The 23,648-nt window shown below is 32.4% G+C and overlaps 1 protein-coding gene across 5 annotated transcripts; it reads right to left on the reverse strand.

Annotated features, from left to right (window-relative positions):
- Positions 1 to 1,370: 1,370 nt before the first annotated feature.
- LOC107877909 lies at positions 1,371 to 8,818 on the reverse strand. 5 transcript variants are annotated; one of them, XM_016724714.2, is made up of 6 exons: positions 8,609 to 8,818; positions 7,728 to 7,811; positions 7,187 to 7,303; positions 2,012 to 2,138; positions 1,816 to 1,933; positions 1,371 to 1,618 (listed from the first exon to the last, which is right to left on the reverse strand). In XM_016724714.2, exons 2-6 carry the CDS (start codon positions 7,735 to 7,737, stop codon positions 1,565 to 1,567), a joined length of 426 nt encoding a protein of 141 aa, XP_016580200.1. In that variant the 5' UTR covers positions 7,738 to 7,811; positions 8,609 to 8,818; the 3' UTR covers positions 1,371 to 1,564. The 5 variants fall into 5 exon arrangements, with proteins under 5 accessions (XP_016580200.1, XP_016580201.1, XP_016580199.1 ...); XM_016724715.2 differs by having other exon boundaries at positions 8,553 to 8,791; XM_016724713.2 differs by having other exon boundaries at positions 8,375 to 8,791.
- Positions 8,819 to 23,648: the final 14,830 nt, after the last annotated feature.

Raw genomic sequence — 23,648 nt, forward strand, 5'->3', positions numbered from 1 at the left:
CGTTTAATCCTTGGCATAAAAATATAACTAGGCGTAATCTATAAAATTAATGCTCAAAAAAATACTACTAAATATGAAGCAAATAATATCTAAATATATGTATTTTAGTCTCACATCAATCAGTTCGCTCTTTTTCATGAGGGAGCCTAGTTTCGTTACCGACATGTCCTCCTTCGTTCCTTTATTGCTCAAGGATCTGCAGTCCTTACCAAAAACGTAAGAGCTAGGAAAGATCTCATTAATGCACGGCTCAAAAAGTTAATGATTCTTTGTCCTTAAACTTAGCAGCAGCATCGGACATGATGAAATAAGACGCGAAAAAATTGGGATAGACTCGTGTGAAGCTTTGCGGGTCGAGAAAGAAATCTAGATACACAGAACAGCGGAACATACAAAGCTAGTAAAAGCAAGTAACCAGCCCTAAAAGACACCTCGAGAAGAACAGAAATTTTTGGTCGTCCATGTGTCAGAAGGTCGATTTGCGAAGAGAGGCAACGTTCTGGAAATGTGTAGGAAAGGATCTTCGGTTCACTTTCCGTGGCGTAATATCCCAAAAGACGGATGGACCATCTCTAATTCTGAAATCAATACAATAATTGATACTTGGTCTCCAAACTTTTCCTTGTTTTTCTTTATCATTCACCATTTACTATTAAGGCTAACAACTAGCACGACTGTAGCGCTTGACAGTTCTCGCGAAGTTCGCCCTCATTCTTTTGCTTTACTTGCTCGGTTACTTTCCTTTTTATAACTGTTTTTAGCTCTTAATCAATAAAAAATCTAACTGCTAACAAATCGAACCCACACATGCTCTTGACACATCCACAAATTTAACTGTACCACATCCACAGTAAACAACTCCACAACTCCAGCTTACATTAGAGAGATGTAAGACCCTTTATGAAAGGCATCCTAGTAGAAACGGATTAAGCGACCAGACAGCGAATTTAACTTAACACATACTGATCGTAGTGCAGGAAACTCGGGTTTGACAGGAGGCGGCTATTTGAGAAACCAAAATGGGACCTTATTATGGCATACTCCTCATTCTTGGGCTATTGCACTACATATAGCCAAGGCAATATCAAGGATTCAAGTGGTGTTGCGACAGTGTATTTAAGGGGATTCATATTGAATCAGACTCACAAGTCCTTGTTAATGCCATTAACAGTAACATATTCGAAGCAATTTGGAGCTAAGTTAGAGCCTTGGACGGGAGACTGAAGCAATTTGGATTACCTCTGTTTTTAAAACAGGAGACAATTGAGAGTAGTTTAACTTGTCTACACATAAATCTATAGTATTATTATGGCACTTTTAACATGAAAAACATGTATATAAACGAGGGATTTCAATAATAAATCTAGATGGAACACATAAGGAGGTATAGATTTTCATGTGTAAAGTTGTGTATAAGTTTTTTTTTCTTCGTAAGAGCATTTACAATTTGGAGCGTTTGGACACAAGTAATGGCTTTTGAATTGACTACAAACAAGCAACAGCAAAATTCTGCATATCTTGGGTCATAATAGCTATGGCTAGTATGAAACTGGAATCACAGAAGCTACAAGAAGAAAGTTGCTGCTATAATTAGCAACACAACAGAACACGCCATTGCCTGCATAAGAGTGTAAATTCTGAACGTTGTTAGAACTGTTAACTTTAACACAGTATTAAGAGAAGCAAAAAAAATCCAAATGTCAAACAAAACCATAAAGGAAGAGAAATGCAATCTCATGCATTTCCTTTTTTTCATCTTTTGATTGATCCATTATTTTGTTATAAGTTCAGCAAGTGGGACAGGAATCAACTTACAGCAATAGCAGATGCAGCAAGCCCAGCACGTTCTCTAGGATCCTTACGGTTGTAGTTTCCAAAGTAAAGTATTGTGGCATAATACCATATCAACGGGCATAGAAATCCCAGTAGAAATCTAGTGTAAATAACTACAGACAATCAGATTTGCCACAAGAAGAGAGAGAAAGTAAATGATATAAATAATAGCACTTACGAAAACCATCCGACTCCACAACCAAAGCAAGGAAGAGGTTTATCATAGAACCCCGTTTGAAGGTCCTCTACATCTCTAATCAACATATACTTTCCCTTCTCACGATCTTCTGCATCACTTCCTTGCCCTATAATTACAGGTATCCAACTCAGAATTTCAGTTCTCCATTCTTTTTTTAATCTTTTTGTGTGCCCGTGTGGACAGATGATCGGTAGATAGAAAAGATTAATACTAGGGAATTAAACATAAAATTAGCAAAGACTCTACACCCCCACAACCCAAACAAAAGGGAAAAAAACTATGAATAATACTAATGGGGAGTGAGTGAGTGAGAGAGAGAGAGAGAGAGACCAGAAAACTTAGATAGGTAAAAACATGTATCAGAATAATTTTTTTATGAAACATGTATCAAAATATTTTATCCTCACACTATGAAAGAGCCATAAGAAGGCCTCGAATAGGGACAGCAACGGGGAGGGGGCGGGGCTGATTTTCTTAACGCACAAACATTAAACCCACCCAGCCACACCCCGCGTAGTATTTTCCACCTGCCTCATACCAGCTTCCACCCACCCTGCCCCGCTTAAGTTTTTTTCCCCTTTCACTTTGTTAGTTTATTTTCGTTTAAAATTGTCGTAAGTACACAAGTTTTTCTGTAATATCTGAATTCTAATTAACTTCAACAAATGCTACATTCATTTTTTCACTATATCTTGATACAAAGTTCATATTGTTGACAAAAACTCGACATCATGTATATGAACAACTACATTAAGAACAATTAATGAATATTCACGTGATTGCTTATTTGAGTTTTAATATGACCTTTCAGTACAGCTTATTTGATTTTTATAGTATATCATTCTGTTCTGTTCCATGGTATAATTTACAACGACGACAAGATAACCCCTGCAATCCCACAAGTGGGGTTTGTGTAGGGTAGTGTGTACACAGACCTAACCCCTACCATAGTATAATTTACAAGTTAAAAAAAAGGGACGACTACAGGGGTACTTGACTGAAAGATAAACTTGAAATTACAAAGATCATTTTCTTTTTTACAAATACTAGTGTGTGTATATTAAATTATTGATCATAGATATTAGAGATTAAATTTGAAGTATGATCTGGCAAGGACTGTAGAAAAATATTAAATGGACCAGTTTCTATATTAGTCTCTCTACAGTGCAAAAATAAAATCTTAAATAAATAAGGAATGAACAGGAATATTCAAAACCAACATGGTGACATGCTAAATCATCTAAAATTAGATGATCTAATCAACCGGCTGCTTCTTAAAAAAAAAACACATCCATCCCGCAACCCGAAAAGAATCTCTTATCAAAAAATCAACCCGCCCCTCAACCTCACATACCCAAAACCGCTCCGCACCGTCCTGTTGCTATCTCTAGCCTCGAAGAAGTAACTGAATGAAGATAAAACTTAAGACATGAAAAAATTAAGATACATTCCAATGTACTTCAATCCTAAAGCAATTTTGTGTTTATTTGCTGAAGAATATGAGAACATTGATAGCTTTTTTGTTGTTCTAGTTTCAGAAGCTAGAATATATAATACAAAGGTAGGGAACCACCATTGATAGAAGTTTATGAAGAAATGTTCTTAACAGCATTCTACTTCTTTTCCTGATCTATATGGGCCACACATGAGAAATGAGCATTTCACTCTGTGAGCTAAACACAACGCTGCTTCTTGGATGCAGGCATAAATGCAACTTATTGTCATGGGAAAAGGGTTTATCTTCCTCGGATAATCTAAAGGCATGACGGAAAAACACATGTCCACCAAGAGTTGTCTAATAACAGCTAGCTGATATCTTTAGGACGCTTGTTTTGTTTAGGACTCTTGTATTATTTTAGTACTTATCAGCTTTGGTATATGTATAGGATTGTATTTTAGTAGGTCTCTTTGTTACCTAGATTTGTTCAGATTTGTATGTAATCCACATGTAATCCATAGGAGAGAATCAATAAAATCATAGTTAATCTGCTGCTTTCAGTTCTCTTCCTCTTTATGGTATCAAGAGCTCTATAGCTTTAACAAGCCTGATCCTTTGTTTTTCCTTCCTATTTTTCCCAGCCCAAACACCTTACGCCTAAATGGACCCAAATACAAGCATCGTCAATGCCGACAACATCTCCAACTCAAAGACTGTTGTCCAGTGCAATCCGGTTACTCAGCTCCCCATCAAACTTGTTGGTAGCCATAATTTTTCGTTGTGGAAGGCGCAGGTGTCCATGCTTATGAGTGGACAGAATCTCTTTGGTCACCTTGATGGATCGATACCAACCCCCTCCAAAACTATATCTGAAAACAACCTAGAAGTACCCAATCCTAATTATGTTTCCTGGTTTCAACAAGATCAACTTATATTAAATGCTATCTTGGCAACTGTGGATGCGACCATTGGCAGTACAGTACAGTCACTTCTGCTACAAATGCAAAAGTCGCTTGGGACGCCTTGCATACTGCTTATGCAAATAAGTCTCAAACTCGTATTTTTAGTCTCAGAGACCGTCTAGCCCGCGTTTTCAAAGACTCGCGGCCTGTTGCAGACTATATCCATCAAGTTCGGTCTCTTTGTGATGAACTTGCCACTGCTCGATCCCCCATATACAATGAAGAATTGATTGTCAAGATTCTCACTGGCCTTGGATCTGAATTTCGATAACTTTCAGCCACTATCCGCGCTCGAGATTCAACAATCCCCTATGAAGAACTATATGAAAAGCTCCTTGATCATGAGCTTTTCCTGCAGCATGAGGAAGCCAAAAAGACACCTTCTGCTCCAATCACTGCCAACGTTGCCCAGGGAACTACTTCCAGTCCCACATGTCAAGGCTCCACCAATCACCAGAACAATAATTGACGATCAAATGCGCCAAACCAACAAAATAATTATCAGTCCTGGCGTAACAATCAACAACCTCGGCGTAATAATCAACAACAGTTTTCCAACAACAACCTCTACTGCCAACTCTGTGAACGTAGAGGTCATCCTGCTCGTATATGTCGGACACGTTCTCACAATCATTTTCAAGCGCGTGCTAATTATGCTGCAAGCCTCCAGAATCAATCAGCTCTGTGGATCGTTGACAGTGGTACCACCCACTATATAGCCTCAGACATGCAAAGTCTAGTCACTACACAAAACTACCACGGTTCGAAGGAGATCGTCATGGGTAATGGTAATACCATTCCAATCTCTCATACTGGTAATGTGAATTTTAATGCCTCAAATCACCAATTTCAGCTTCAACATATTCTTTGCTCTCCAGCTATTAAAAATAATCTAATCTCTGTCTCTTAAGATTTGTCACGATAATAACTCATCTATGGAATTTTTTCCTTTCTCTTGTCTTGTAAAGGATCTGACTACGGGGGCACCATTGGCTCGCGGATGGAGTAAAAACGGGTTGTATGAGTGGCCATCGGGGGATGTTGATGGTTCACCAAAATGCAACGTTGTTGTTTCATACAACCTGTGGCGTCAACGATTAAGTCACCCTAATCGTCAAGTTCTAAATAAATTTTTGAATGATTTTTACATCCCAGCTGTTGGTTCCAAAACTAATACTGTATGTAATTCATGCTATTCTAATAAAAGCCACAAGATGCCTTTTTCAAAAGGTTCTTTGCACAGTGCTAGTCCATTAAATTTAATTCACAGTGATTTGTGGGGGCAGTCTCCGGTAATATCGATTGACAAAAAATGATACTACGCTTTATTTGTCGATCATTCACGCTCAAAGCTAAAACAGAAGTTTTGAAAATCTTTAAAACTTTATATCCCATGCTTGAAAGACATTTTCAAACAAAAATTTTATCCTTTGATACTGATGGTGGTGGTGAATTTCAAAAATTGGATTCCTATCAAAAACAGTCTACTTCTGCTTCTTCAGCACCTCAAACATTGCCCTCACGACCACTTATCACGTACCGCAGACAAGAAAGACCACCCATTCCTAGCCAAACTCCACATCCTTCTCCCAACGCATCTGCTCAGTCACAAAATCATCCACAAATGGCTTCTCCCCCGCCTAACCAGTAGCCTCTCCTACCCAACCTGACCCACCAAACCAGCCTCAGCCAACCCAGCCAGACACAAAAGTACACCCAATGACCACCCGCTCACAGACTAATAACCTTAAACCACGTCAATTTCTCACAACCACTACACCGTCTCCAAAAATCCCCATAACCTATAAGCAAGCCAAGCTAATTCCCCAATGGAGCTCTGCAATGCAAGCTGAATTTAATGCTCTTGCTCGCAACCATACTTGGGACTTGGTTCCATGTGATTCTTGTGATTCTTCCAAAAACATGGTGGATTGTAAGTGGCTATTTCACATTAAACATAAACCTGACGGTTCCTCTTTACTCTATCCAGGTTGTAATCCGAATATAGAAGGCCAAATAGGCATGGTATCCCAAAAAATAAAGAAAATGGCTAGTTTTGGATTACAACAAAGTTGACTCCATCAAATGGAAGAGGCAATGAAAAGGACTTTTCAGTTGGAAATTGCTAATCGTGCTGCAATCAAACACCAACAGGGTTATATGGCCTTGGAAAAAATTTGGTTAAGTAGTGCTCCTTTGAAGGTCTCTTGCTTTCCTTATATTTTGTCTAGGGAGGCTTTCTTCACTCAAATAAACCTTTAAAAGAGGGGGTTTCAGCTTTGCAGCAGGTGTCTGCATTGTGTGAAGAGAGATCGGAGGAAGCTGGCCACCTCTTTTTGCATTGCAGCGTCACGAGCATCAGGAGCATGTCTCTGGCAATATTTGGCATGTGTTGGACCATGCCTAGCTCCTTCACATAGCTTCTTCAGTGCTGGAACTGGGGACTTAAGCAAGAATTCTCAAACGACTTGGGACACAATATATACCTCAAACCATGGTAGGTGGTGGATGGTCTGGCTTGAAAGAAAGAGCGGAATATTTAAAGGAAATAGGAGAAACATTCACCGCCTTAAACTCGGATGTTTTTGCTCGCTTTTTTGTGCAAACTGATCATTGCACGAGATGTACATGGAATACCAGACACAGTAGACAATTGACACGCTCTGTAAGTATGCCTGATGCACCAGCTTAGTGCAAGTTTCTATAAAGCTTCTTGTGACTTCTGATTTTTTTTAAAAGTAAGAAAAAGGCCACCTTTAGACACAGAAAAATATCGAGCTGACGGCCTCAAAAGGTCAAGATGTTTGTCAGAGGCTGCTGATTTCACGAGATCAATGCTATTTCTGCCATCTCCAGCTTCAAGTGTAGCACCTGTTAGACCCAGATGTCCAATTAGTTATGGCTACAAAATTTCCTTCATCTAGAATTCAATACTTACAAGAATATTGAATGCTCGTCTTGCAAATGAAGGGTAAATACAATTTTTTCCTAAAAATGTACATATGCTTTCCAAGTAATGTATATATCCTATAAAGTTTCCTAATGCAAAACTGCAAACAACTGTACAAAGTGGCCTTCATCCATAAACATTTCAGCGTGCACCATTAACTTTTTGACTAATTTGAACACAGCACAGCATTAATGGAAAAAATTTAGTAGAATTTTCCATGGGGCTTACATGAAGAATACATCACCAACAAACAAATATATATACAATAATCATTATAATGGCAGAAAATTGTCAGAAATCTGAAAAATGAGATACAGAGTTAGGTTAGGTAGATTAAACATTTACCCTTGTCCATGTGCAGTTCTTCCAAGCTGATGGCTTCTGCCTTAAGTATTTTGAGCTATCCCCTCCGCTTGCCCTTCAGATAACCTGCTTTGCATGATCAAATAATGGAATTCGATCTTACTAATTTACCATGCAATGATAAGCTCATCGAGTAATGCTGGAAAATAAGAAAAGGAACGAGACACTAATTTTTCCAATTGATTAAGGAAGAATAGGATGCATATATCTATCACGGTTGAGCGTAATCGTGTCATTACTGAAAGGTTAATTTTGCGTCTAGCAAACAATTGATCAAGTTAAACATGTAACTAAAGAACAACGTGATGATAATCTTCTCCACGTCTACACATCACATTATAAAGATGAAGAGTAATTTCTGAAGCAATGAAGAATTCCCATGCCATGACCCGTGGTTAAACACACCACTTCCTAAAGCTTGAAGACATCTATGAATTATTTCAAGCAAGTTCACCCCACAATTTAGTAGAACAAAATTCATTTATAAACAGCCGTTGATCTTCCAATTGAAGAACAAGTCGAATTTAGCAGATGTGCAACGTGAGGCTAACCTTCAAAGCTTTTCGCTTAATTTTCGTAGTTAATATTTATATGTTAATAAAACAAATGAACAAAGCTAAAAACTTAACAAACATCGACAGCCGGGAGTGTGTACATCTGGCGGATAAGCCCACCAGCAATGTAATTTTATTAACTCTCAAAAAGGGTAAACAGGAATTAGCCCAACAGAAAGAAATTCCCTTCACTCCTAAAAATACAAAGAGATCGGAAACAAGGAAGAAAGTAAAGATCCAAGACAATTACTACAAGAAAATTCAACGGAAGAAGACCCAGAAAACGGACAGCCACAGCTGAAAACTAACAAATTTAGAGAATTCTCCTTTTAGGGCTTCAATAAAGTTGTTGATTAGTCCCCACTTCTATTATAAAACCCAGAGAAGAAAAACATAATTTGACACAAAATTAATCTGGTATCTTCTATAAAAGGAAAACAAAAATATTAAGAAGAACTGCTAAGATTGAGATTTTAGAATTTTCAGAGTGTGTTTGGTAAGATGGAAAATGTTTTCTGGAAAATATTTTCCAATTTTCCGTTGTTTGCTTGTAATAAAATGTTGGGAAAATATTTTTTACAATAACTCATTTTCGTTCATTTGATTGAAAATGACTTTCATCATAGGTTAAGGAAAGTCATTTTTCAGAAAATAACAAATGAGACTTATGATCCTATCCTTATCTTTTTTCTCACACCAATAACACTCATATTCACATGACTCAAAAAATTTACTTTTCTCAAAAATTTACATTACTTGGAAATATTTTTCACTGTACTTTATTTTAATTTTTCACTGCTTGAAATAAAAAAAGTGAAACTCGGATTTTTTTCATTTCCAATATTCGTTGAATGTATTGTTCTTTTCATATTCATAGAGAAAAATTTATCTATGTTACTTTTGCTAATTGCATATTTCATCTTGTCATCGATGTAACTTGTTTCACGAGATTGAATAAGCTTGTCATTCCGATATATCTTTATTGATTGTAGTATCTTAAGAGTGTCCTGGCAAAATATTGAAAAGTGTCTCTTATATTTGCTAATTAATAGTTGCTTAAATTTAGTGATTGCAGTATTTTAGAATTCGATATTGATATTTTTTGTTATGCGTAAATTATTTCTTACAAATTATTGAGTTGTTAGAGACATTGATATACTAGCTAATAGCTAGTAGTAGTATTTTCTAAAAAATATTTTTTCACTCACCAATCAAACACAAGAAAATATTTTTCTAAAAAATATTCTCTACTCACCTACCAAACATCATAAAATATTTTTTAAAAAATATTTTTCACTCACCAACCAAACATAAAAAAATAAGTAGAAAACCAACTTATTTTTCAGAAAAACATTTTCCAAGAAAATATTTTCCATGAAAAATATTTTTCATCATACCAAACACACCCTTAGTCTTTTCCAAAGAGGAAAGTAAGCGGTGAGTCCGAAACCATATATTTATGTCATATATGTCGGAAGTGATCAATCTATGCACTATGTATTAAATAAGTGTATAATTTTTAAAATTTTTAACGGTATGAGTCAAACTGCGTCAGAATAGTTATTTTTAGATTATCTATTTTCATATTGAGCATAAAAAAATTACACAATTCATTTATTTATAAATTGTATATTTTTCTCTATGCACAATTCATTAATTTTCAGATTGTGGATAAAAAAGTACACAATTCATTAATTTTTTAGAGTATGCATTTTTTTAAAGTAAATTTCATTCATAGTCATTTAACTTTGTTTTTATTACATAAAAGTTATTTTTATTTTATTCATTACACAAAAGTGTTTTACTTTGATTCAGTCATCACAAAAGTTACTATGATCGAACTTTACAATAATTCCACCAGAAAAATAATATGGCAACCTTAATTAGTTCTTAATTTTAATTTAAGAAAATAGAATATATTACCTATATCTTGTCCTTTTTATTTGTGTCTAACCCAATTTTTCTTATGGATTATATAATGAAACATATAAATTTTCTAATAGATTATACTACCTTGTGAAGACTATTTTCATTAAAAAAATATATATATATTTAATATTTTTATGAAACTAAAATTATACTATAAGAGAGGATACCAAAATTTGATAGTCTTCACAGGGACATTATGGTAATCTTCATTTTCTTAAAATCTTCTAAAATTGAGATATGTGTTGGTAAATTATTTTTTTCTCTAAAATTATGACACGTAGTTGATAAGATTATGGTAATTTTAATTTTTTAAAATCCTCTAAAATTGTGACATGTTGGTAAATTACTTTTCTCATCTAAAATGGTAACATGTAGTTGATAAAATTATTTTTCCCCTCTAAAATTATGACATGTTGTTGATAAAATTACCTTTCTCCCTCTAAAATTGTGACATGTAATTGATAAAATTATTTTTTTTAATATATTGTTTTTCTTGCCACTTGGGCCTTTGCATTCGGCATATCAAATAGTATGATAAACTACTTTATTTATTGAATTTGTCTTTGTATTTTTAATTGTTTGACTAATTGATTAATTCTCTTAAATATTTTCATTATAATATTGAGTTTCTCATAAATTACATATTGTTTAATTAATTCAATTGATAAATATAAAAATTAAATATCCAATAATTTATTTTATATATTAAATTACTTATGTTTTATGACTTTTATTAACACAACTGTCAATAATATTATTTGTACATATTTCGATAGTACATATTCGATGAAAAATTAAAAAAAAAAAAATTTAAACTATCTTTCGCGTGTTGATTTATCTTCAAAAAAATAAAATAATATTAAAAATAATAATATTATACACGTATTTTTATTTTATGTGTTTTGAAAAATTTATCTTGTTTATTACTCTTTTTCGATGCACTTTTTTGGCAGATGAATGCAATATTATGAAATATTTCATAAAAATATCAACAAATTCTTTTTATGAAAATAGTCTTCATTAGGTAGCCTAATCTATTAATAAATTGGTATTTTTTCGTTATATAATTTATAAGAAAAATTAAGTTGGACACCTATAAAAAGGGGCCAAGATATGAGTAATATATTATGTTCTTTTAAATTAAAATAAGAACTAATTAAGGTTGACACATCATTTTTCTGATGGAATTATTGTAAAGTCCGTCCAAAGTGATTTTTGTGATGGTCGGAGCAAATTAAAATGACTTTTGTGTGATAAATAAAAGAAAAATATTTTTTATATAATAAACTCAAAGTTAAGTAACCATGGATGAAATTTTCAGATCCAAGCTTCATCTTCTCCTCCTTTAGACGGTCCTCCCTCCCATCTCTCTAAAATTCAAAATCTTAATCCCTATTTTGTCTCTAATGGTCCCCCAACAAATTGTTGTTACCCTGGTCGGTAGATAGAGACAAATATTCCAACTTTATTTCATTTGTTTTAAGAAATCTTACCCCTTACATTATTCAGAACACTGGAGTTAGCTAGCTACCACTATTTAGTTTGGTGAGTGAATTAATTCTTTCATTTTCTGATTTTCTTACACTTTCTAGGTTATCTGTGCTTTCTTTGTTATGCTCTTGTTGGTTTTGCGCCCTACATGCATAGTATGACAAAGTTTGGCATCTAAAGATTGAGACTTAAAAAAAGTGCACAATCTATAAATAACTATTCTGGCGCCGTTTGCACCCGTACTGTTAAAAATTTAAAGGATTGTGCACTTATTTGGTGCACAAAGCATAGATTGGTCACTTTTCAAATATATGACATAGATTGGTCACTTTTTTAAAGTGATGGCATATATCGATTCCGAACTCGTAAGTGGTAGAGCAAGACAAAAAATATGGAGTGTGTTTCCTTTGGCTTATCTATTTCTATTAGTAGTAGACTAGTAGATATCGAGGGGCCGCGTTAGCACAAACTCACGTAATATATTTTTTTTTTGTCACAATTTATGTGACATAAACAAAATTTAGATAATCAATTTTATTTTAATGTGTTTTTAGATATTTTAAGTTGTTAGCTATTATGATTTATAATTTTTTTTAATATTATAATTTATTATTTTAAAATATTAGGTATTGTAATTTATAGTATTCTCCTGGTTCAAGCTTTTGTGGTATTTAATCAATTATTTTTTTAAATGATTTAAATTTTAATTATTATGATTTATAATATTTTTTCTTTTATTCCAATTTAAGTAACACTATATAATGTCGAGATTCAACCAAATATCACGCTTGAACTAGCGAAACAGACATGTCTTAAATAACTTATAATAACTAATTAAAAGTGAATAACAAAATTGCTATAAAAAAACTTATGAAAAAAATTTAAGTGAGACTCATACAAGATGTCAAGTTAATTTAAGACATCAAGAGTTAATTTATTATTTTATTTTTATTTTATCTTTTTTATTAAATATTATTAGTTTTTAATAATTAGATGACTTATAATAATTAATTAAGGGTAATCTAGTAAAATTACGGTTGAAGCAGATAAAGCAGAAATATTATTAATTTCTAATACGTAAATGACATAATAATTAATTAGGAATGATATAGTAAAATCACGGAGCAAGCATGCATGTCAACGAACACGTTTGGTTGAAACAGCTAAAGCAAACGTGTCATAAATGTCTATTTTACTTATTTTATTAAATATTATTAATTTTGTAATACATAAATGACATAAAATAATTAATTAGGGATGATATAGTAAAATCATGGAGCAATCAAGCACGTCGACGAAGAGGTGCCTGCTTTACCGCATTTCTATATAGTACTAATACTAATATATAAGTGTGGATGAAGCTTGTGAAGCTGACAGGCCATAGACGACATGACTGTTTTAGTTGTTTCAATCGTGATTTTATTATATTACTTCTAATTAATTATTATAAGTCATTTACGTATTATAAAATTAGTAATATTTAATTAAAAATGTATAATATATAAGTGTAGATGAAACTGTTCAAGCAGAAAGCTCATGATCGTCCCGCATGTTTTAGCTACTTCAATCTTGATTTTACTATATCACCCCAAATTAATTATTATAAGTTATTTATGTATTAAAAAATTAATAATATTTAATTAAAAAATAAAATAGACATTTATAACATGATTATTTCAGCTGCTTCAATCGTGATTTTACTATATTACTCATAATTAATTATTATAAATCATTTAATTATTAGACAATTAATAAGAGTTACTAAAATAATGTAAAATAGACATAAAATAATAAATTAAATCTTGACGTTTTAAATTAATTTGACTTCTTATATGGGCCTATTTTAAAAAAAATTCACAAGTATTTTTTTATACTAATTTACTATGTCACTTCTAATTAGTTATTATAAATCATTTAAGACGTGCTTGCTTCGTTGTTTCAATCGTGATTTTATTATATCATACCTAATTAATTATTATAAGTTGTCTAAGTATTAAAAAATTAATAGTATTTCATAAAAAGGGTAAAATAGACACAAAATGATAAGTTAGATCTTGATGTTTAAAATTAACGTGGTGACTTATATGGGACCCACTTAAATTGTTTTCACAAGTACTGTTTTATAGTAATTTTATTATATCACTTATAATTAATTAATATAAGTTCATTTAAGTATTAGAAAATAAAAAATATTTAATAACAAGGATAAAATAGATAGAAACTGATAAATTAAAAATGATTGGATGAAGTACTTCGCAATAGTAATATCTGGGTCAAAAGGGAGTATGGGAGCAGTACACTTATTGAGATTTAAACGATTAGATTCAAACAAAAAATTACATACATAGTTACGAGCTAAGATCTGAATGATTAAAATTTTACTTTTAATTAGGTACAAATAAATAAAGCATAAAATACGTAAACAATGGAACTGAAGTTTAATTTTTTTATTATTTTTTCGTTTCAATTTATGTGACACCATTTGATCAATCATGGAGTCGAAAAATAAAATATTTTTTAAATTTGTGGTATAAATAAACCTTAAATGTTATGTGGTCATGAAGCATTTCATTAAAAATAAAACAAAAATTATAAAAACATGTTGTTTCTAAAAATAAAAAAATGACATTCTTTTTAAATAAATTAAAAAGCAAAATATGTCATATAAATTGATACATTTTAAAAGTCTATTTTAAAAAAAAAACTCTTCTATCAAGTTAAAATCAAACTAATAAATTGAAAAACGACTAAAACGAGATAACATACGTTTTAAAAAAAATATGCAAGATAAATTAGAACAAACACAATTAATAAATTAAATAAAATAGGAGCAGACAATGGTGAATAATATGTATAATCCATATCTATATCTATATATCTATATAATATATTAAAAGTGTGAAGACCCTTATAAAAGTGATTTGAAATTTTACCCTTCATTAAAAGAATCTTCTTTAAACAAAATTATCTTTTTACTACTTTTTAATTTATTATTTAATTATTTTTTTATTATATTAACTAGACTTCCTAAAATATGTGGGACTCCTAAAATATATGGTAGGAGAATTAATTGATATTTTTCTTTCTACTAAACTTCCTAAAATATATGGGACTCCTAAAATATATAGTAGGAAAATTAATTAATATTTTTTTCTACTATTCAATTAGAAAAATACTCTTAAAATAAGATTCTATTAAGAAAATACTTAGTATAAATATTGAGATGTACATTAAACTAGAAGACAAACCGGTTTTCCTATTGAGAGAATATGATTGATGCTCATCTAACTTGATTTGGTTGCATGTTTAGATTGGTGGATGCTTGATTTTTTAATCCTCAACTTCTTTACTCTTTTTATCAGCATAATAGAATTCAACATATATATATATATATATATATATATATATATATATATATATATATATAGTTTACAGGTCGTAGATGAATGTCTGTTGACTCTAAAGAATTTCTTGTGTAAAGGTTATGTTTAATTGTATTGTTTTGATATCTTTATTATCTTATTATTTTATTTTAATTTACAGATACTAGATGAATGCGGGCCGGTTTTGAAAAAAAATTTTAGGCAAAGGTTAGGTTTAATTGTATTATCATAATATCTCAATTAGTTTGTTATTTTGTGGTAGTTTACAGTTCGTAGATAAATCTCGATCGGATTTGAGAATTTTTTGTGCGTAAAATTTAAGTTTAATTGTATTGTTTTGATATCACTTTTATCGTATTATTTTATTGCAGTTTACAGGTGATAGATAAATATTAATCGACTTTGAGGAATTCTTTTATGTAAAGGTTAGGTTTAGCTGTATTATTTTAATATATCTATTATCATATTATTTTATTATTATTTACAGGTGGCAGATAAGTGTAGGACAACTTTGAAAAAAATTTGTGTGTAAAGATTAGATTTAATTGTATTATTTTGATGTCTCTATCATTGTATTATTTTGTTACAATTTACAGATGGTAAATGAATGTCGATTGACTTTTAAAAATATTTTTGGTAAAGATTAGGTTTAATAAATAAATTCTCTATCTTTACATACTCAAAAATATTAAATTTAATTATTATATTCATCTTTATTATTTAAACAAATATTCTATTTAATATAGTGTTTGAATCCATTAAAATGAGGTACACGCGCAAGACACGTACACTTAAACTAGTATAAATAAAATATATATATTCATATATTGGGCCCGTGTTCTGCAAGGGCAACATGCCATTAGTAATTTATATGGAACCATTAAACTTGACGTAATTTTTTTTAAAAGGAAAACACTTTTAACATCATTTATCATTTGTGTAATTATAAATTATTTTGTTAAAGATATAAGAACATTATATCTTTTGTTTTTTGGTTTCCCAATGTATCCTTACAGCCGGCAGCCGTGAGACTAATCCTCCATTCCTCGGTTATCGCATTTTGCGGTAGAAAATTGGCCTCAGAGTTTGCTCCATTCGCCAGTGGCGGGGAAGAACATTATATCTACTCCTTCATCTAATTAATTTATCTCACTTTCTTTATTAATTTATTTTATAAATAATGTATATTTTCTTTTTTAATAATATTTTACTTTCAACTTTTCTCACAATATATATTTAAGATAACCAAAATATTCTATTGTATTTACGTATTTTGAATTTAAAATCTTAAAAATTTTAAAAGTCTATTTTTAAAAAAGCTCTTTGACCAAGTTACAATCAAACTAAAAAATTGAAAAACAACTAAAACAAGATAACATACGTTTTAAAAAAATATGCAAGATAAATTAGAACAAAGACAATTAATAAATTAAATAAAATAGGAGCAGCGATGGTGAATAATAAATGATAAATGATAAGAAGATTGACTGATGGATGGCATACTCCATACGCCGACTCGTACGACTATACCTTCCTCACACATTGAGTTTTGAAAATAAACTATGACTTATCATTATACAAGGTCGTTTGATAGAAATTTCGGAACGTAGTAATTAATTAGGTAGGTATTAATAATATTGATATCAATTATATTAATATATCATTACACTTGACATAAATTTTTTTTAAAAGGAAAGAAGTTGAATAATGGTGAGCATAAGGGTATATACATCATCTTCCTCCCTTATGGTAGTTCTCTACCTAGGTTGTCAATGCCAAGAAGCATATTCTTAGCCTCAACAATTTTGTTTCTTTCGTCGTTGGAAAGAAAGTTGTCCTACCAGCCACGAAGTTGGCCAGTAAAACCTGCAACAATCATTTTACATATAGTGACATCTGTTCGAACATGTTTGCCATCATTATCTTTAGGGCTAGTGACTTTGGCAATCGTAGAATACATTAACATACGATGGACTAAAATAAATAATTGTCTTTCTGATAACCCATCTAAATTCCATTCATAAATATGATCTCCACTATAAGACGTATTTGTCAAGGACCAATCTCTTTTCTCTATCAGAACATCTTGAGGAGTTGGTCTTGGCTAATAAGCAGTTTGCATACGGGGGATGTTAACATATTTTTCCCCTCGTTGTTTTCTTGCCAAACCTCTGAGTTTATTTAACTCCGAGTGGATTTCAGCACCTACATCTGTAATTAGGGTAGACTCAAGGTTATCAGCAAAAACTTTTGACATATCAATGGATCTTATGTTTAAACTAGAATTTTTTTTTCCAAGTAATTGTTCAACCTGTTCTAATTCAGAGGGTTTTCCAAATCCTTGAATATCAGGGGGACTTTGAATATGAGGCTTAGCTGTCAAATCTTCTATTTTTCTTTTCGATGTGGAGGCAATATCAGATGATCTTTGACTATCGTTTAGCTTCTTAATCAAAGTTGTCATAGTATTAAGTTTTTTATCAAGAGAAGAAATATGCTCTCCAAGAACTTTCACATATAGACTCAAATAATTATTTTTAGCAATTAAACTATTTATTTTAGAAATAGTGATTTTTTCAACTTCATTATCAATTATTTTTTGAAAAGCAGAAAAAGTTATACCAGTATTATTCGATAGTATAAAAGATGATTGAGGAGGGTAAATAGACTGAGTAATAGTACCATTTGAATTTTGGTAAGATCTTTCAATAATTTTACATATAAAGGTAGGTAAATAAATATAAACCATGACACAAAATAAATAATTTGATTATGTAATGCACACATTTCATAGAATTCTTTAGAAATATTTTTCATTTCATTAGGACTATAAGTTTCAAAAAACCATGTCCTAAACATTTTCCATTTTTCACCCAAAAAATTCCTTTTTAATATAATTTCTTGCCTGTGAACTAGGACTAAAATCAATTAGGTGATGAATCATAATTTAACAAGAATTAACATCAAACTCCATTTCAGAGGGAGTGGGGTTATCCCTATCTGGGACATTATCATTATCTTGAACTATATTTGTTTTAGGATTGATTTTAATCTTTTCAATACTTCTAAGTGGAGTATGTAAATCTACAGAACTTAAAGTATGTAATGATGCAACACAGTTTCTAGCTGGGCCATATACTGGTTCAACTAGAGAGATGTGATGCATAGCAGGCAACATTCTAGGTATAGAAAAATAATTTTTGTTATAAACGGTAGAATTATCATCAAATTGAAGACAAATTCTCCCGTCAGAATTTTGAGTAACATGAGTTAACTCAGAGTTCTTCACATCTTCCGCAAGTTGTTTTGGAGAAATGACTGAGTTCAAAATCCATGTTTTTGGAAAATTGATCTCATCCCATCTTATAGGTCTCCTTGTAGTGACCTTGGATTTTGCAAAATTTATTTCAATTAGCATAGTATAATCAGAGACATCATCAACCAATTTACATCGAGGATTCATTGTAGCTAACAAATGATAATAAATGTTATAGGATAAACAGATTAGTTCAGATCCAGGCGCATAATTATAACCATGGGTTTTTACATTTAAAGTCAAAGCATCAAGAATATTCATGTCAGTCAAAGATAATTGTAAATTCGGCTGGGTGTTAAAATTCACAGGACCATAAGCAAGAGTAGATTCAATAGATCCCATTAAATTCTGTCTGGAATTTAGATTTCTAGCATCACATAGTACAGCTAGAAATCTTTCTGGAAGGCTGTAATACTCCGAAAAATCCAAACCAATATTAGAGCCATGTACCAAGATCATGCATAGTACATCATGGTTCTTTTATACTTTTATGAGTAAGTTGGATGTATATTAAGGCTTCAAATAACTCCCAGCTATCAGACGAATCAAAACATTCCTTACCAATTGAATTCTTGAGAAGGATATTAGTATAGTTAACTTCAAACGAGCATATCTCTTCATATACTTAGAATTTTTAAGATCATGACCTATCAAGAGATAGATAATTGAATTATCTTTCCAACTCTATCAATTTCTCCTAAATCTAATATCGGAGCAAAGAGTTATTCCTATTTTACTCCAGCATGTTAGGCTGGAAATAGTGTGATGACATTCGTGGTAACTTACAACATTTGTGACGCCCTACCACGAAGGTTGTCAGCCTTAGGCAGAAACTAGCTCCTAAGTGATGACATTCGTGGTATCTTACCACATTTGTGACGCCCTATCACGAAGGTCGTCAGCCTTAGGCAGAATTTAGCTCATGTGTGACGACATTCGTGGTAGCTTACCACATTTGTGACGCCCTACCACGAAGGTCATCAGCCTTAGGCAGAAACTAGCTCCTAAGTGACAAAATTCATGGTAGGTTACCACATTTGTGATGCCCTACCACGAAGGTCGTCAGACTTAGGCAGAAACCATCAATTTCAGCTCTTATGTGACGATATTTTTGACGGCTTACCATATTTTTGATGCCTTGTCACAAATGTCGTCAGCTATGATTTTCAGCAACTGGGAATTTATTTTATAAGGGTATTTGGTCATTTCCTTTACCTTCCACGACTTATAACCCTAAAGAGGCATAATTTTTCCCATTTTTCTTTAGTTAAGCATCTTAAAAACCCTCTCTTACACTCTCAACCACAAAATTAGGGTTTTCTCTCAAGATCATCTCCTCAAGAGCAAGCCTAAGAAATTCTTTAAGAACCTTCAGAAACATTAGATCTCTTTCAATATTCAATCACTAAGGTATGCATAATGTTTATCTATGGTCCAATCCTTTCATAGAGCTCAAGAACCATGTTTTAAATATTATTTTGTAAACTTTTTGTGGTGATATGAGTATGTACATGTTGAAGATTGTTGTTTAAGTTTCAATGTGATGTCTAAAGGTGTTCTCATGCAATATATATATTTGTTAATTGAAAATCATGAACTTTAGGTGGTTTAATATGGTGCAAGTATGAAACCCACCTAAGCCTTAAAGAATGCAAGCAAGGTGTTTGATAAAATTCTTAGGATGCTAGAAATTCATTTTTGTATGGTTCTATGATGTCTAAATGACAAGTTCATGTTAGCTATATACTTTAATATGAATTCCATGCTTTTTATGTATTGCTATTGTGGTGGTATAAAACATGCAAGATAATGGAGATATGCAATATGTACATGAAATATATCCATGCATTGCCTATAATGTTTAAGATGTTGAATAACTATATGAAATATGATATCCCCTACTTATGATATTATGAATTTTGGACTCAAATCTTGTGATCAAGTCATGTCATGTGTGTTAGTTTCTTTCTATCGAGTCCTGGGGGTATTCGTACCCGAAAAACATAGCTGTGTGCCTAGAGCCATGTTATGTTTTCACGATAATCTCAGTCAAGCTTTAATCTATAGAACTCAGTCAGTCATGTGACTCAGGAAACCTCAGAAATATCATGATCTCAGTTAACTTTAAGATAATAGTACTACTCCGTCAGTCAACGGAATTCAGTAAGTTCTACTTACGTATAGTCAGTTAAATCATGTTCAGCCTCTTCAGATAAGAGTAGGAGTTAGCACCGAGTGAACCCAAGGATGGGAACTCACCTGTATATGAGGGTGTGATTCGTAGCAGTCATCCTTGTATTCCAGAACTATGTAGCCAGCAAAGGTTAAGACATCGCAGCCTGTTATATGAGGGTAGATGAGGTGGCTTAACCTGTTATATAAGGCTTCCCACCGTTCTCACTAGAGTTACCTATTATATAAGGGTTGCTCACATATTGTCCTTACCAGTGGAGCGGTATTGACACCCTTCTAGCCAGGGCAGAGATTGGACCCCATCTTAGCCATAATGACACATATAGGACATGTCGGTTAAACGACTACCTCCCACAGTTTCAGACTAAGTCTCAGTAAAAGAACTCAAATATTTCTTCAGATATCAGTATACTAGGACTGTCAGATACAGTCAAATTCAGTTATAGTGCGGAACTCAGATAGTTCTATCAGATTTAAGACTGTCAGATATAGTCACCCATGTTATCAAAACTACAGTTTTAGCCATGTCAGTTATCAGTAAACCATGTATTAGCGTACAGATCTAGCTATCACGTACTCACAATCTTAGTTACTATGTATGTATGTTTACACTCTCACATTCATATTAGTCAGTCAGTTAGCATTGTTCATACATGTAAACCCTTTTGCATTAGCCTGCCTCACTCGTATACTCAGTACTCCAGTTGTACTGACGCATTTACGCTATGGTGCTTTCTTTCATGTGTAATATCCCAGGAAAATTTTCGTTGAAATTTTATGCGTAAACGTGTTGGGTTCTATCTTCTAGAATGAATTATAAATTTTCCGTGTAGAATGTCTTAGATTATGACCCACCATTGCGTAGAGTATCAAATAATCTTTCCAAAGATATGTGGATCATCCAACATAGACACCCGAGCAACGAGTTATGAACATTTTGATCGAACCATGAATAGTAGTGAGCAGGTAAAACGTGCAGGAAAAAGTACTGAGGCCTGGCGTATTTTTTTTCCAACTTTAAACGATCATAACTCCTCGTACACAATGATCTGGGTGATCTACTATATATCAACAGAAAGCTCTGTGAGTCCTCTTTCCAATGAAATTGGTTTCATCCAATTTGTCTATCGGAGCAAAAGGTTATGGTCGATCTACTTCATCCTATCAAAAGTAAATTTTTAGGTCAACTTCAAACGATCATAACTCCTCGTACACAATGATCTGGGTGAGATACTATATATAAACGGAAATATATGAGAGTTCTCTTTTTAATAAAATTGGTTTCATCCAATTTGGATATCGGAGTAAAACGTTATAATTGATCTACTCTAGACTATCAAAACAATCCACCAAAGGATAGATTCGAGAATTATTTGATTTTTAGGGGCGTTTTGGTCATTCCCCCTCACCCAAAATCCATCCAAACCCTATATTAAAGCCTATTAGAAGCATTATATGTTATATTTTATCAAATTCCCTCAAAAAGAAAACCCTAAGCTCCTACATCCAACTTCAAGAACCTCCAAAGTTCACCATTAATTCTGCAAATTTATTCAAGATTCTAAGTTCCTAGTTCAAGAACTCCAAGAACCATCATTCAAAGGCATGATTAACATCTCAAAAACAAGTATCGATCTAAAGTTCATCATTCAAGGTGTGTGGAGTTTTTCAACAAGAACTCTCTTTCGTTCTTGTGCCCAAAAGTAATTTTCTTTACAAAGGCAAGATTTTTATTTGATTTTTACGAATTTGAAGCACAAACCCATATCTTATAATGATTATTATGAAATCTTGATGTTTATAATTTTGAAAGATGAATTTACATGTGTGGAGTTATAAAGCATGAATCTTGAACGATATTTATCATGATTTTGATATTTGGGTCGTGAATTTCCATTGAAAATTGTGTTTTTTGAGAAAGTGTGTGTTATAAGCACATTGATGTTGAATATTTGAGATATTTTGAATGATTTGACCTTTTGGTCTTAATGGAGTTATTTTGAACTCGAGTGTGAAAGAAATTCACAATGTGGTTGATTTTGATAGATGGGAAGTATGAGGGCTTCCGATGTATATTTATATATTACTGAAATTGTTTTATTATGGATTGTCTTTGAAATGATTTGAGCTAAGTTTGGGAGAAATCTTTAGCACCTAGTGGGAGGTATAAAGCGACCTTACTTCCCTAGAACTACGTTCCCCCGTAGGAGTGAGCCTGAGGCTGATTTATATAGTGATCACTAGTTTGTGTGTATTTGATATCGATAGTCCTACTTCGATGGCAAGGATAGGACGGCTCTCCCCAACGTGGGTTGTACGTTTGACTCCATGTAGCTCACATGATTTATGTTGGTTATAGGATCTCCTAGTGTTTTTGTGTTTTCTTGTGTCTATGGTGAATGGTGAAGTGATTTGAAAGTGGAATTGTGAAAGTTATTCTTTCAAAAGATTTAAATGATATTTACATTATGAGAATTGATATTCTTGATGAACTAAAAGTGATTGACAAATTATATAATAACTCATATGTGTTATTGTACTTATTTCATCCTCTCATGATTATGATGATTTTTTTGGGCTATGTGAGTCTTTCATACATCCTGCATATTTCTTATAAATATTTATGATGATGATATTTATACAACTGCATACATCCCTATATACTCGGTCCCTTTCCATAGTATTGATCTACATCTTCGGATGTGGGCTGTATTTTCTCAAAATGTAGGTTCAGGTGCTCAGTTTCAGGTTCGACAGTGATTCTTCGGGCACTCTGTTCTATATCCTCTGTTGTGGTGAGTCCTCATGTTCCAAGGATGTGATGTCTGATGTTGGTTTCACGGAATTATTTACATTTAATAACTGAGTATGAGTCAGTTGGGGCATGTCTCAATGACTCGCTGGTTTTATTGATTTTCTTAGAGGCTTGTCAGACTAGCATAGATGTTGGGAGTTGACTAATAAGTCGTATTTTGTTATTTTTCTGAAATTTTTTTATTCTTGGATGATGATTACTCTGTTGACATTTGAGGGTTAT

Source organism: Capsicum annuum, chromosome 7, assembly GCF_002878395.1.
Source record: "Capsicum annuum cultivar UCD-10X-F1 chromosome 7, UCD10Xv1.1, whole genome shotgun sequence".
NCBI classification, from domain to species: domain Eukaryota; kingdom Viridiplantae; phylum Streptophyta; class Magnoliopsida; order Solanales; family Solanaceae; genus Capsicum; species Capsicum annuum.

Coding starts and splice junctions, on each gene's coding strand:
- LOC107877909 (XM_016724714.2), bottom strand. Junction 1,934..2,011: donor TGTGGAGTCGGATGGTTTTC/GTAAGTGCTATT, acceptor TATTTACACTAG/ATTTCTACTGGGATTTCTAT. Junction 1,619..1,815: donor TTGCTGCATCTGCTATTGCT/GTAAGTTGATTC, acceptor ACTCTTATGCAG/GCAATGGCGTGTTCTGTTGT.